We start from the raw sequence: 15,809 nt of genomic DNA, 5'->3' as shown, positions 1-15,809 counted from the left end.
TAAGGGCATTCCATTACTGAGGTGTGGGGGCTGGAAATTGTTTACTGAGGAAGTCTGGAGTAGGTGGCCTTTATCTTATGCCATCCTTAGGGACATTCCATTATTGGGGTGTGGGGGCTGGAACCTGTTTACCACTGAGGTCTGGAAACTTGCTTCAGGCTAGGTGGCTGAGCACTTTCTAGTTTCTGACTAGATGCCTGAAGCCTGGGTTTTTTAAACGTACTTGTCTGGACTTGTCAAGTTTTTCAGTCCTAGTCTTTTAGACTGTCAATTTGAAACCTGTCATGAAGTCAGCCTAGCCTTCTCACCTGGTGGCCAGGTCTGCTAGGATATGTTAAGTAGGAATGTCAGTTAGTCATTTGTCTTAGGTTTGAGCCCTATCACCAGGTAGAAAATGGTTTTAGGAATTGGCCACTATTCCTCAGGCCTCAACAACCCAACCAGCCTTCTGGGATCTCTGTATTGGCTGAAAAGAATCCTTTCCAGTTTTTATTCCTCAAATTAACATTGTAAACATACTGTCCTGGCTAGAGTTTCTTTTGCTGTGATAAAAGAAACTCTATGACTGAAGCAAATTTAGAAGGAATGGGTTTACTTGACTTATGTTTCCAAATCACTGTTCATAATTAAAGGGAGTCAGGACAGGACCTCACACAAGGAAGGAACCTGGAGGTAGGAGCTGATGCAGAGGCCATAGAGAGGTGCTGCTTATTGCCGCTCCACTTGGCTTGCTCAGTTTGCTTCTTATAGAATCCAAGACCATTAGCCCAGGGATGGCACTAACCACAATGGGCTGCTCCTCCCACCCCTGTCACTCTTTAATTAAGAAAATGCCCTATAGGCTTGCCTACAGCCCCATCTTATGTACACGTTTTTCTTTTTCTTTATTCTTCTCTCAAAGACTACATCCCAACCAAATCCTCCCCCTCTTGACCCTCCTCCCAGTGTAACTCACTCTGTAGCCCAAGCTGGCATCAAACTCATGAGATCACCTGCCTCTGCCAGGATTAAAGGCATGCATGTGCCAATGCCACCACCACCACCTGGCATATACACTTTCTTAATTGAGGCTCAGATGGCTCAGATGACTTTAGCTTGTGTCAAGTTGACATAACAATCTGGTACACATATTTAAACCTCAATTTCTTTTTCTATTACCTCACACTGTTTCTTGTTCCATTAATTACCCTTTACTGCTGCTTAGATAAGAACATATGAAAGTCTGCCTTGTCCATCTTCTTACTCCTTCTAACTTCTTTCAGCTGTACTATCTATAGGGACTGCAGCCATTTTGAATCGTAACCACTTGATTGTCCCTGAGCAAACCTGTCTGTTTCCCCACCTACTTTCCCAGAATAGTATAAATAAAGAAAACGCCTAGAGTAGTATGTGAAGCTGAGAGACTCTGGGGCCTGGCTGGAATGTGCTCGAGATATACACTTGAGCACGACACAAATATTTTCCAGCTCAGAGGAAGTCACTTTGTCCTAACATTTTCCCCCTTTCCTCTCACTCAGAATATGAGTATCTAGCTGTTCTGCTGACAGCTGTTGGGCTGTGGCATGTGTGTGGGCATAGGTCCTGTGGGTTGAGTTGTGAGTCCTGCATCTGCCACCTCTAAGCAGCTAGGGCCATGGCTAGGAGTGGCAGAAGCTCAGAAATTTGGCTGTGCTCACTCCATGTACGAGTGTGGCAGATGTTGGGTTGTGAGAAGCCGAGAGACACTGCTCTGTGGTGGAGGGAACACAGTCTGAGGTCCTGTGGGGGGCTGGAGCTCTTGGGGTGGGGGTCCCAGGGCCAAGGTGGCCAAGAACTGACTGGTTCTCAGGCCCTTGGGATCTCAGGCCCCATTGAGAGGCCTCGGAAGATCCCAGACAGGGGCATAAGGCTTGATCAACCCAAAGCCGAAGCAGGAAGGGAGAGAAACTCTGACTGCATCCCACAGGGATGAGACTCTTGGTCATGGTGACTCACTTGGCTGGGTCTCCATGGCTGGAACGTAGAGAGGTCGTCATAGGGAGATTACACTGCAGCTCTGTAGATGAAGGCCTTCTCCATGGTTCCCCACGGTGGGCGCCAAAGAAGAGAGTCCATGGTCTTAAGATATGGTCTTAAGACATTTATTGTCATGGCAGAAAATGGATGAAGCTATACCCGCTTATTCTCAGGACGGGCCTGAGGTTAAATACCTTTTGCAAGGAGGAGGGTCTGGGAAGGAATGCTTAATTGGCTACACCCTCTGGCCTTTAGGTATCTCAGTATGGAGATATCTTGAGGCTCTGTGGCCTGTAGTCATACTCTCTACCTGTGCTACATGACCAATGGCCACAAACCTCTCTATGGGGGGCTGTGGCTATGTGAAAGGAACCAGGGGCCCAGGATATCCTACAGTCCCTCAGGGTCTCTGGGATTCAAAGCCTGTTCAACCAGGTACCCAGCTGCCTCTCATAGCCCCACAGCCAACCAAGACAGGTCTGTTCACAGCCCCTAAACTGGACTCTGTGAAGACCTGGACATGCTTGCCTTTGTCCCAGGCTCATAAAACTTGCATATAATTCTTAATATGCTAAAACCAGGTTTCCCCAAAACACTCTTACTTGTTTATGGTCAAATATTTCCAACAACAGAAACCAAACATGTTACAGAATCAATAAAACATGGGCCAAGATCATGGAAGTTCAAGTGCCAGGGTGCAAGGATGACCTATCTCCTGTAGGATGGAAAGAAAACTCATCATTAGGAATGCTGCCCTTCTAAAGAACTCAAACTCAGCTTCTTGTACCCACTTCCTGCATTTCACTCACAACACCTGCCTATAACTCCAGTTCTAGAATGTCTCGAGTACTTATTCCCCAGACTGCCAGTTGGTTCTGACAGGAGGTGCCCTTGGGGTAGACAATAATGCAGTGAGCAGCCGTCGGACTGGTTTTCTAATGTTTAATTCCACACTCGGGGTCACACACAATTCTTGCGGTTGAGGAGCGGACCTCCTCTTCCACTGTCACATACAGACAAAAGAATGTAACTGCTGTGGCTAATATTCCTAACAGAAGGATAGATAACATGTCATTACACGACCTGACCGGTGCGTCTCAGGCTCCAGCTCGATGTCTCGGGATCACCTCTTTGCATTCAGGGAGTCTTGCTCCGCTGGCATGGGCCAGTTCTCTGGGGCCACGGATGATCAGTTGGTGGTTTGTGTCTCGTTCGTTCACTTGTCGGGCTGAGTGGAATCCAGACCGGCGTGGAGTTCACAGGCAGGTCATTTTGGACTGACTTTCCTTCTCTGGTCAAGGTTCTTATGCCCTATCCTACTCATGGCTCATCAGCTGGGTATCTCCTTGGCTTTCCGCTGGTTTTTATCTCTTCTAGCCTGGTTGTCAGCTGTCTCTACAGCTGCTGCCTTACATGTTCACTACATAGAAGATCTGACATCCTCTTCTGGCCTCTGAAGAAATCAGAATGTACATGTGCACATACATTTACACAGGCACATACACATAAATAATAAAAAATTAGACAAAAGAATAATCTAATGGTAGTGAATATGCCTGAAGTTTTCTCAGATGAACAGATTATTTGCCATATTAGCTACACTGATAGTGCTTTTGGGCTTTTGGTGTAAGAATGGATCGAGGTCATGAACTTTCCTACATAGGAATGCCTTTTTTTTTTTAGATAAGTTCTTCCATTGTAGCCCTGGCTGACATGGAATTCACTATGTTGGCAAGCCTAGCCTTGAACAGCTATGCCTGGGATCAGAGATGTCCCTTCCACCCCCATCCACCCAGGCTAACAACTTTATATGACTTTACTAGAATTTTCACTAAGGTTCTGAGAATGATGGTGAACCTTTAAATGTTTGAAAATGTTTTATTTTGCTTAATTTTGAAGTGTTGGGGATCAAAATGAGGGCCTCATATGCGCTAGGCGAGTACTCTACCACTGAGCTACACTCCCCCCCCCCAAGCCCACTATCTTTATTTTTTTGTTTTTTGAGACAGAGTCTCTCTGTGTAGTCCTGGCTGTACTGGTGCTCCCAATGCCTCCACTGCCTGGCTCCTTTATTCTCAGCCTTGAGCCTTGAAGATCATTTTGTTGCATTGAGTTGTGTAGGTTCAGAGTAACTTTCCTTCAGCACTTTGTAGATATTTCATTCTCTCTTTTATTACTGATAAGAAATTGTTGATTTAGTGCAATTGCTTTCAATTTACAGATAAATTCTTTTCTTGCTGGTAAACTTTCCTGTTACTAAAATGTGAACTTTTCTGTTCTTTCTAGTAATTCAGTTTCATTGCAACAGGTTGGGGAGTTCATTTAACAGCCATCTCAAAACTAGTCAGAAAATTTTGGAAGCCAGGGCAGTAGGTAGTGTAAACCTTTAATTGGAAGGCAGAGACAGGCAGATCTCTGAGATCAAAGCCAGCCTACTCTACAGAGCAGGCTCCAGGTAAGCCAGTACTACATAGATAAACCCTGTCACAAAAAAACAAACCATTTCAAATCAAACCAACCAACCAACCAAAAACCCTGCTTTAAATATTGCTTATTTTGTCTTTTAAAATCATATTTACATTTAGCTTCTCTTTTCAGTCCTCTTATTTTGTTATCTTAATGACAAATTATGTTTGAAATTTTTATGTTTTGTTGAGACAGGTTTTCTCAGTGCAGTCCAGGCTGTCTCTGCCTGTGCTGTGATTAAAGGTGTGAGTTACTACCACCTAGTTATGTTTTAATTCTTTTTGTTTTTTAAATGTCTGAATTCTTAACACCATCTTCCAAATCAACAATTCTCTGTACCTAGTCAACGCATTCAGCCATCTACTGCTTTATATTATTAAGGATTATATTTTACATTTCCAAGTTTGCTTTTTGGTTCTTTTATGATAATTTTGTCTTGCTTTGTATAATATTTGCTTGTTTTGTTCTCATAATTTACTTTAAGTAACAAAAGATTCCTTTGTATTTATCTTTTGTTGTCACTACTGTTCTATGGGTAGTGGTGGCAAGCTGAAATATAGGTCCTTGTGGATGTCAAGCAAAAAGAAAGCATGATACTGTGAATTATTTTTGTGAATAGCTGGATGTTCAAGACGCCCTTAAATAAAATAAATCCTTATTTAACCAGGATTTAAAGCAGAAAAATAAAAGGTGCTGCCTGTCAGTCTGCCTTCTTCTGATCCTCCCTCTTCCTCCTTTCCCTTCCACACCCTTTCTTTCACAGTTGGGGGTGGAACACAGATCTTTATCATAGACTTTTGTTGTATGTTGTCTTATAATATTAAATGCTCATTAGCTTTTGTATGACATCACTATTTTCATCTATATTCCTTGTAAAAGAAATCGGCCAACAGGGTTTAAATTTCACATCTGTCTTTTTAATAAAAGCACTTAAATGATAATGTGTAGGTCACACAGTATTACAGCAGGTGGTACCAAGTGACTGTTGGACATTTACCCATGATGAGCTAAACTATGAGATTCAGGGGAGGCTATCTTATTCTCTGTTGTCAGGTTCCTTCAGAACTCAGTGAAATGGATTCTAACACAATTGTTTCTCTAAGGTTGCACAATGATTTCCTAACATTCATTACACCTAGCTACTTTTCTTCAAAGAACTTTCTTTCCATACAACTATGTATCACCCTAGAACACCTTCACATAAAAAAGACAACCTGAAGGACTGGAGAGACTGCTAAATGAGGGCCTGAGCACAGACTCCCAGCATCATGTAAAGATGAGCACAGCAGTGCATGCCTGTAATCCAGTGTTGGACACAGGCTAGCTAGTGTGGCTGCAGCACTGGCCTCCAGGTTCAGCATCAAGCTGTCTAAAAAATAAGGTGCACAGAGATCAAGAACTATGTTAGACATGACCTCTGGCCTCCAAACACATAAACACTACACACACACACACACACACACACACACACACACACACACACACACAGAGGACATTGGTGCTCCAGTTGTTAGCAGTAGTGTCTAGCCTTCCTGTTCATTCTCACTCATCACAGTGACAGGATTCATTTTTGGACTATTTTGAGTAAGATTCTCCTCTGTGTTAGGCCCTCCTGTCTTTTAGGTTTGGGTTTGTTTGTTGTTTTCTGTTTATCTCTCTTGAGGTAAGGTCTTGCTTGGTAGTCAGGTTATCCTGGCACTTACAATTCAGGCCTGAACATACAATTCAACCTCTGCCTCCAAAGTACTGAGATTATGGGCATGTGTCACCACACCTGGCTTCTGTTATGCTCTTGTTTCCCAGCCTGGTATTGGGGCGGGGGGCGTGTTCTGTTCCATGTTGATGTTTGTAGAGTATAAATATAGTCACTAAGCAATTCAATTCAGTTCATTCAATTCAGTTAACTTAATGATCACATTGTTCTGTTACTCTCTGAAATGGCCATTTTTGGTTGTCAACTTGACCACATTGGAGACCAGACATAGTGTGATTCAATCCCGTTTATTCTTCAGTCTCTCTTCTTCTCTCCAAGTCCCTAGTTCCTAGCACCAAGTCTCAAGTCCTAATTCTAGTCCCAGCTGTAATAAGTCTCAAGTCCTAATTCCAGTTCCAGCTGTAATGAGTCTCAAATCCTAATTCCAATTCTAAGTTACTAGTCTCTTTCCCAGTTCCAAGTCGCAAGTTTCTTCTTCCAAGTGTCTTTGTCCAAGTGTTTAATTCCTAGTTGCTTTCTTCTGTCTCAAGTCTTTTGTCCTTCTCCCTAGTTCCAGTTTGCTAGTCTCTTTCCCAGTTCCAAGTGCCTAATAATTTCTTCTGTCTGCCTCTCACCTTTTATATGTCTCACTTCTAAGCCACACCTTTAAGTCACGCCTTTAAGTCTTATCTCTAAATCACACCTTTAAGTCTCACACACCCAAGGGAAAATCCTGGGTATCTAAAACAAGATGTTATCAGAGTGTGCTCAGCTGTTGTAGGCTATTGTAAACAAGTCTCTTGTCAGGGTATATGGCTCAAGATGGCTGCAAGGATGATAGCCGCCTTCTGTCGGCTCCCCACAGATCCCCCTTTTTATTTTTATTTTTTCAAAAGGGAAGGCTGAGAAAACTTACTGAAACCGTGCCTGCCTTTGGTCGGAACAAAGGACCCCAGCCTCCCTTTCCCGTCTTTGGATACTCAACAGCTCCTGTCTTAGGATGGTGAGGCCTCCCTTTTTAGGGGCAAGGGTCTTGAAGGGTTCTCTTACCCGTCATTGACTATCTGGTTTAGCGCGTAAGTTAGGGGTTAATCCTCGTTAGTTTTGATGACAGAGGTTTTAGAATCCCCCACTTCCAGCCTGTAATAATGGACCTGTATGGGTTTCATTTGAATAGCGTCTATCTGTTGTCATACAAAAGCCATCAGTTTGTTGAACAGCATGGACCCAAGAGACAAGAGACTTAACAATGCCTGAATAGACAGTATAACAGCAACATTCTTTTTTAAGGGCAACACATAACTCCCTCTATCAGAGGAGTAAAAAGTATAAGCCTCTTCTATTTTGTTTACAAATGTGTTATAGCAGAATCTAAATCTATGGACATACAGAACTGATCATAGCTTTGATCTTTAACAAAAAACAAGGAAGAAAATGCCTGTTCTTGCTCCAGTCAATCTCAAACCCAAAAAACAACTATAGTAACTGTGGTAGTGGGTTTTCTCCTAGGTCTACACGATGTTCCTCACTAAATCATAAGTTGGGGAACCAAGAGTCCAATAGAGTCACTCTGGAGGTACAGGTAGTGATATCTCCTTCCACATTGAGGACTTCCCAAGTCAGGTTGACTGGTTGATCTGTTCCAGTTTGAAGGTAATTGAGAAGCATCTCCATGTTTCCTGCAAAGAAAAAATATGCTTCTCAGGGGGTTTCTCCACCCTGGGTTTGTTATTGTTACCTATCTGTTTATCAGTCTCTCTGGCAGCCATCGTGTGGCATCTGCAGTTTGGGAATATATGCAAACAGAACCTCTTCCCCAGATAAGCACTGGATCTGCCCCATTTCAGGTTCCAGTTAATGGGTCATTCCAGAGGACTGTTGCAAAATTCTTTTTGGTATCAGGATGCCAGAAACTATCTGCAGCGGATTTTCCATCAGAATCCAAAGTTAAAAAATTTAAAATAAAGAGCGTGTGATGAAGGATATTTCTGGGGGATCCCTTGATAGGGTACCATTCCCACATTTTAATTTTTTTCAAATTGACATTTAATGGTTCCATGCACCCTTTCTACCATATCTTGGCCCTGTGGATTATATGTAATACCCATTTTATGTGGTATTCCCAATTTTTCACAGAATTGGTGGAAACTGGAGCTTGTATAACCTGGGCCATTGTCAGTCTTTATCTGTTTAGGCACACCCAATACAGCAATTGTAGCAATTGTTTCTCCAGATTGTAATGTCTCATAAATGAAACCACTGTATGTATCTACACATACATGTATATATTTTTGATTACAAAATTCATTATAACGAGTAACATCCATTTTGCCAGAGACTGTTTGGTATCAGTCCCTTTGGATTTACACCCAAATGAGGAACTGGTAAAAGTGTAACACATGATTGACATTGTTTAACAATTTGTCTAGCTTGTTCTCTGGTAATTTCAAACATAATTTTTTTGTTTGTTTGTTTGTTTGTTTTTTTTTTTGAGAGAGGGTTTCTCTGTGTAGCCCTGGGCTGTCCTGGAACTCACCCTGTAGACCAGACTGGCCTCGAATTCAGAAATCCGCCTGCCTCTGCCTCCCAAGTGCTGGGATTAAAGGCGTGCGCTACCACCGCCCGGCTCAAACATAATTTTTAAAGTTTTATAATTAAGGTGGTGTAATTCATGAGCCTCTATGGCCTGATTCAAGTTAGATATCCCTTCTTCACTTTTTCCTAATCCTTTCCCTGGGGAAAATTCAGAGTTTACCATTTGAGCCGTGATTACTTCATTAGGGCTGCACATAATCAATCCCAACTGGGAAAACAGATCTCTGCCCCAGAGATTAATGGGGAGGCCTGGGATGACATAGGGTTGTATATTCCCTGTATTACCTTCTTTATCTTTCCACGTCAGCACCTTAGAGCTTTGTAGTGGATTTTCACTTTGGCCAATACCTCTTAGATTGGTTAAGGTTGGGGTCAGAAGCCAGGTGGCAGGTCAATCACTTTGTTTTAGGATAGTCATATCAGCTCCTGTGTCAACCAAGCCTTGGAATGCCTTTCCATCCAGCCATAGTGTCATCATAGGTTTTTGTTTAACTATAGGCTGTACCCAGTATGCATCAGAGGAACCAAAGCCTTGATCACCTCTCTTAGGGCTCTTATATTTGTGATTAGTAGGGAGCAATGGAAGTAACAATAGTTGAGCTATCCTCATTCCTGTAGGAATTGTCTGTGCCATTACCTTAATCTCACCTTGATAATCATTGTCTATAACTCCAAGAAAAATTTGTAGTCCCTGCATAGTAGTACTGCTTCTTCCCACTATCAGGCCAAACACATTTAGGTAGAGCGGTCCAAACACTCCAGTGGGTAAGGCCTGAGGTCCCATTTCTGGGGTTAATACTATGTGGGTGGCAGAACCGAGGTCTAGTCCTGCGCTTCCTGGTGTTGCTCGACTAAGTTCTGAAAGGGATTGTTGCTTGCTGGTATGAAACTGACTGTTCCATAAGCCTGTTTTGGCTTGCGTTGGTTTGGGGCCTGGAGCTGGCCCCTGTTCCCATTTCCCTGATTATGGGAAAGGGTATTTCCTTGTGCGTCTCTTTTGGACCTACATTCACTAGCCCAATGCCTTCCTCATTTGCAAAGTGTGCAGAGCCCAGGCTGTTTTCTGGGCTATCTCTGGGTTAACTCATTTTCTGCCTCACAATCTCTTGCAAAGTATCTAGGCTTGCAACATTTAAAACAGGCCTTTTGGTTTCTACTAGTCAAAAAAATCTCTTACTGATTGTCCTTGCATGGCAGCCACCATAGCTAAGCCCTGTTGGTAGGAGGGACCTATATCAGAACAGAGTCTGATATACCCTGTAAAGTCTGTCTTTTTCCTGTAAGGTCTAATGGCCGCTTGACAGGCAGGATTGGCATTTTCATATGCAAGTTGTTTCACATAATCTACTCCTGCCTCTGTATTACCAAAAATCCTCCCTGCTGTTGTCATTAATCGAACAAAATCAGAAAATCGTTCATCATGTCCTTGTCTGACTGCTGTTAAGGATGCACTAGGGTCCCCTTTTGTTGGGAGTTTATGCCAAGCCTTCATGGCTGCATTTTGAATTTGAGCGAATAAGCCTGGATCATATTGCATCTGGTTATCACTAAAAGCAAATTGCCCTTTTCCTACTAAGGCATCAAAGAACCAACCATTGCCTGCCTGAATGTTTCTCCTAGCTGTTTATTTGCAATTCTCATGATACTCTGATTTCCAAATAAGATAGTCACCACCGCTAAGAACTGCTCTCACTAATGTATTCCAATCGCCAGGAGTCAGCCACTCTTCTGTGGCAAACTCTAAATTGCAAGAGTAAAGGGAGCAGTGGCACCATATTGTGATACTGCATTTTTTAATTCCTTAATAATTTGAAAATTAAACCCGTGTGATGTCTCCAAGCAACCCCTTGATCGTCTCTCATCTCGGATACAGGGAAAGCCTCAGTGTCTCCCTTCTCTGGATGATCTGTGGCTAATCTTAAGCTAGGGAACAAAGACTGCCTTTGGACTCCTGGTTGAGGAACGCAAGGAGCCAGGGGATTTTTGTAGTTTACCCCTCGAGACATCTTCCCTGTCTTTAATTTTTGTAGCTGATTAATTAAGTCCTGATACTCTTTTTCTAACTCTATTTGTTGTTTAAGAACAGATTTTTTTTTCCCTGTAACTCCCTTACGGGATCTATAACCACCATCTCCATTGGGGGAGCATTTGGAGGCGGAGGTGCATAGGGAGGGGGTCTTCGGGAAGAGGGCCATTCAGGGTCTAATGTTCAGCTGCCTCTTCCTCTAGGTCGGCACAATCTGGCTCTGACAAATCGTCATCAACCTTTGGTTGTATTTTAGATTCTAATTATGGATAAATACGTTTCTTTTTATTTTCAACATAAAAGCATTTAAGGAACGAAGCAAAAGCAGACAATTAACACACGTGAGCAGTAAACAACAAAACAGAGTTGAGTTCAGGCTGACTTATTTCTTGCCCCATTTTCATTAACGTGACTTACCTTTCTCGAAGTAGCAGATTCCCGAGGTCAACACCTTCATTTCACTTCGGAATTTTTGGCAGATCCTTCTTCCAGGTTTTAAGTCTAACCCATTTCCCAGTGACACATATCTTTCAACAAGGCCACAACTCCTAATAGTGTAACTTCCTATGACCCTATGGAGCCAAATCCATTCAAAGTATCAACTTGTTTTGCTTAGTCATTTTAGTTCATCTTCTCCCCAGCCTGTTTCATGAGCCTCAAACTTCAAAATCTGCTTTTGAATTTTTCATTTCTGGTCTATAATTATGTCCATATATAAATTTATGTGGTGTCTTTGTGTGTGATACTTTTAAGAAGTATTCAGCCTTCATTATTTTTAGTACTGACTGATTTAAGCAATTTATATACTTCAGTCAGGGTTTCACTATGTAGTTGTGGCTAGCCTGAAACTACATAGACCAAGTTGGCCTCAAACTCAAGTGATATACCTGCATCTTTCTCAAGAGTACTAGGATTAAAAGTGTACACCACTAAGCCCTGCCAAAGATTTTTCCTTTTATTCATGTGCATATGTGTGCACCTTTGTGAAGTGTGTGTTCCATCTCTCTAGCCCCTTAAGAGTATTTAACAGCAGTTTTGCAGTCACTAAAAAAATCTGTGTTAAGAATTTCATAGGCCTACAGCATCAGTACTACCTAACAGTTCCTGAGCTAGAATTGACAAAGCATTAGCACTCTTGGCTAAAGGTGGGGCACACTGGAATGCCATACATTTTTTTTTTTTTTTTTTAACCATCATCTTAACATGCATAGTTAATTTTACTGCTGTGAAAATGCTCAGTGTTCCAAATGTATCCCTCTCTCCTCTTGGAATCTTAAAAACTATGTAGCCTTTTATATTGGCTTCTTCTCTTAGCAATATACATGTTTCCTTTTTTTTTATTTTTCATAGCTTAATAGCTCATTTCTCTTAGGTGCTGAAGAATATCCTATTTCAGGATGTACCACCAATTCTATTAAACTATCCTGAACGAGAAAGACTAGAGACACTCTTGAGAATCAGCAAGTATCAAAGACCTGTAGGAGAACTATCAGACTCCAAGCAGCACACCAGGTATTACAGAGGGTTGATTAGCATGGAGTAAACATTCCCAATGGGAACTCTAAATAGACACAACTGTCTATTGCACAGAGGAACTCCTGAGCTGAGGCAAGTTCCTGGGAACAGAAGGTGTTCTGTTTACATCAGAAAAAAAATCAGAACTGAAATAACTCAATAATGCACATTAAACAGGCCTTGGACAAACAAGAATAAACAAATCCTAAAAGCAGTATACAAAAAGAAATAATTTCAGGTCAAAAATAGGGCTAGGGAAACTAGGAAAACAGGGCTTAACTGGCCAAGTGGAACATGGACGAATGAGAACCGGAGTTCAATCCCCTCAGTTCCCACATAAGCAAGCCAGGCACAGAGCTACTGCCTGGAACTTGATGGCCAGCTTGTCTAGACAAACTGGTGAGTACCAGGCCAGTGAGAGACAATGTCACATAAATAATGCAGGCCACAAGTGGACAAACACCCAACACCAACATCTGTCAGTTCTGAGTGCTCCCACAGCCCCATCCCTCTCAGGTGGACTATTAAATCCATTAGTTGGGTCTTCCACTAAGAGTGGAGAGAAATCTAGAAGCTGTAATACATTTCTTAGACAACCTTGAGCTAGGGTTCTGGGTAAGACAATGTTGGGCCAAAGTGGTTTATTGAGGAAGGATGGACAATGGTTCACATGTCCATCCTTAGGACATTAAATTCCTAAGTGGCAAAAAGTACAAAGTGCCAGATTGGTCTGTGGATGTAACAGACACTTGCAGCACTGTCAGACACTAGCTTCTTGGTACAGCATGCTCTAGCCATCACAGAACTGGAATATGCTGGGAATGTAAAGAAACAGTTCTGCAAGCCAGCCTTAAGAGTCCTTCCTCAGGACACTCAGGTCTGAGTATTGTGATGCTCAGACTAATATTTCATTAAAAAGACACCCTTATATTCAGTATTAACTGTATTACTATAAAATGTTTCATTTTTTAAAAATCCTTGTATTTAGTATTAACTGTGCTGGCTACTTTCAACCTTGACATACTACTTAATGAGGATGGCTCTAAGAATTCAGTAAGTGAACGGTCAGGTGATAAAGGTTCCACACCCTGCATCCCATCTACAAGTCACAAGTTAACTTTATCACAGTTCATAGATCTTCGGGGACAACATGAAACATGTGCATGACTAACAGAAATAAACACTATTTTACTCACAGCAAGCAGCATGAGCTTCCTGTTCCACCAGCTCAGGGTGGGCAATGGAGCATAGCTCAGGTGAGTCCTGAACTCAGGATGGTCTTGTATAACAGTTGAGAGAACTACGAGCATAAGGAGCCAATCTTTTTTGTTTTTAATTATGTGTATGCTACCTTTGTGTTGGTGTCAAAGAGACCAGAAGAGGGCCTCAGATCCCTTGGGAGCTGCCTGACATTGGGTGCTAAGAACTGAATTAGGTCCTGTCAAAGAAAGGCAAATGTGGTCTCAGCCAATGAATCATCTCCTCTGCACTGGACTCTGAAGTGTTTAATAATAAGCTTCAGCAAACTGCCTGACCCCTGAGGGAAACAGTCTAAGGCTACGGGTGGCTGTCTGTATGGTATCTGAAGGGAACAGTCTACCTTCTAAGGCTATGGGTGGCTATCTGTATGGTATCTGTGATGGTCCAAACACAAGTCATCACAGTCTCCGTTCACAAGAAGTACCGAACTGCAACAGACCGATGGAGAGTTGTTTTCCAACAAACTCTGGCCATCTTTTTACTTGAATAACAGCACCTATTGTTTTAGAGCCCAAGCCAAGTTTTATCTTTAAAAAATAATTTTAATCTATTTACAAAATTTAGCAACCATTTGTATACAATCACTGAATAATCTTTAGTATCCCATCTATTTATTCCAGCCATGAGAAAATACCATAGTAGTCAATATTAAAAGTTACCTATCCATAAATTATTTTATTTCTCATCAAATGAGCACAGAGCCATTAGCATATTAATAACAGATATGTTTATTATTACATATCCATCAGTGCGGCTTTCAATACCACTTGAAACATGCATATAACCCTAGAGAAGATTGGTTTTCCAGTGCTTATTTGATACACATTACTGCAAAGCCATTATAAATTACTGAGGAGGTATTTGGTTAAAAAAATAAACAATAAATCACACTGCCCATACACATCAACTCTTGTTACCAGAGGAGAGTTGAACAGTATTTATATGGTAATTCCTATATTAATTGGAAAACATCATGGATATATTTCATAATTCTTTACTATTGGTGCAACTGTATATGTTTTTGCAGATAGTTTCATTATTGTAGCAGGTAGTTTGGTACAAAGGTTGTACTCAATTTATAAAAGTCTGGCAAACTTCTATATTTTAAATTAAACCAATTACCAATGAAAAACACATAATTTTTTGTAAAATCTGTTTTCTGAAAAGTCTGTACTTATGTATTATGGCAGTAAAGAAATTCTCTCAAATTAAGGCACTAATAGGGTAATGCAACTCCCACTGAAAGTGTTCTAAGAATAATTTACATTTCAAACAGTGCATACATTTTTATATGTTAACTTAATGTCTTTTCACTTAAAACCACAAAGAAATACATTATATAATTACAGAAATGATGTACCCCACAAAATGCTTTTAAACTTGGTTCTCTTGTACAGTTAGTTCTTTATGTCTCTAGTAGTAAAATAAATCGATATGGCTTGGCAAAATGCATAGATTAAATGTAATTCTTTCATCTTCTCCCAGTCCCCAATCTACAAACTTGCTGAAACATATACAATATTTTGTAAAGCATAATGCAAGATATTTAATTTCTCCATAGAGCCCACTGTGGGCAATTGACAGTAAGGCTTTTAATTCTACAGTAAGGACACTGAGCTTCAAGTGACATCACTGTGTTCTTAAAAATATTTCTGAATAGTCTTGCAAGAGCACAAAAAACTTAGTTATTAAAAACAAAACAAAACAGAAAAAACTTGTCTCATTTTGAGATATGTTCTTTACTCCTTCCACGATCTGATCTTGATAGTGATGGCCATTCCACTGACAGTGAAAGTTCCTTCCTCTTGTTCAGACGAGGAAAACTGTTCTATCATGACTGACAGGCATTTCCTTATAAATTCAAAAAGGCAGCACCTTAAAAACCTATCTAGCAAAGCTTTCCCCAATTGTACTTGCATTACATAGTAATAATTACTCTAATCTACCTGTAGGCAAACCCGCAAGAAAAAAACAAAACAATCCTCAGTGTGCTTTTTGTGTCAAAACAAGGACAGAATAACAGCAATCTTAACCCTGAAAAGCCTGTGGTATTTGTGTCAAAAGAAACAGCCTGTCTGCTCCACACAGTTAACAGCCTGTTTTATCAGGTAGCATCCCAACATTGATTCCAACACAGCAGTAGGTCACATGGTTAACTGTTGAAGGAAAAAAAAAATCTTGTAATTTAAGAAAGATGCTTGGTTCAAAAATACAAGATACAACAACAGCTGGAAGTAGGGATTCGAGTATGGCTTAGTG

At 41.2% G+C, this 15,809-nt stretch overlaps 1 protein-coding gene and 1 long non-coding RNA gene across 3 annotated transcripts in view; one reads left to right on the top strand and one right to left on the bottom strand.

Annotated features, from left to right (window-relative positions):
- Window positions 1–15,809, top strand: part of LOC143434380 (uncharacterized) — a 48,453-nt gene that overhangs the window by 17,584 nt on the left and 15,060 nt on the right. The window lies entirely within an intron of this gene.
- Rock1 (Rho associated coiled-coil containing protein kinase 1) overlaps window positions 14,255–15,809 on the bottom strand; it is a 109,214-nt gene continuing 107,659 nt past the window's right edge. For both annotated transcript variants that reach the window (XM_034517779.2, XM_034517780.2), the window contains exon 33: window positions 14,255–15,706. In XM_034517779.2, the coding sequence (XP_034373670.1) occupies window positions 15,703–15,706 (4 nt within the window). In that variant the 3' untranslated portion in view covers window positions 14,255–15,702. The remainder of the gene's footprint in view (window positions 15,707–15,809) is intronic.

Source organism: Arvicanthis niloticus, chromosome 14 (assembly GCF_011762505.2).
Source record: "Arvicanthis niloticus isolate mArvNil1 chromosome 14, mArvNil1.pat.X, whole genome shotgun sequence".
NCBI lineage: Eukaryota > Metazoa > Chordata > Mammalia > Rodentia > Muridae > Arvicanthis > Arvicanthis niloticus.
Note: the sequence above shows the minus strand (reverse complement) of the source record. Positions and strands in the feature narration are given on the sequence as shown.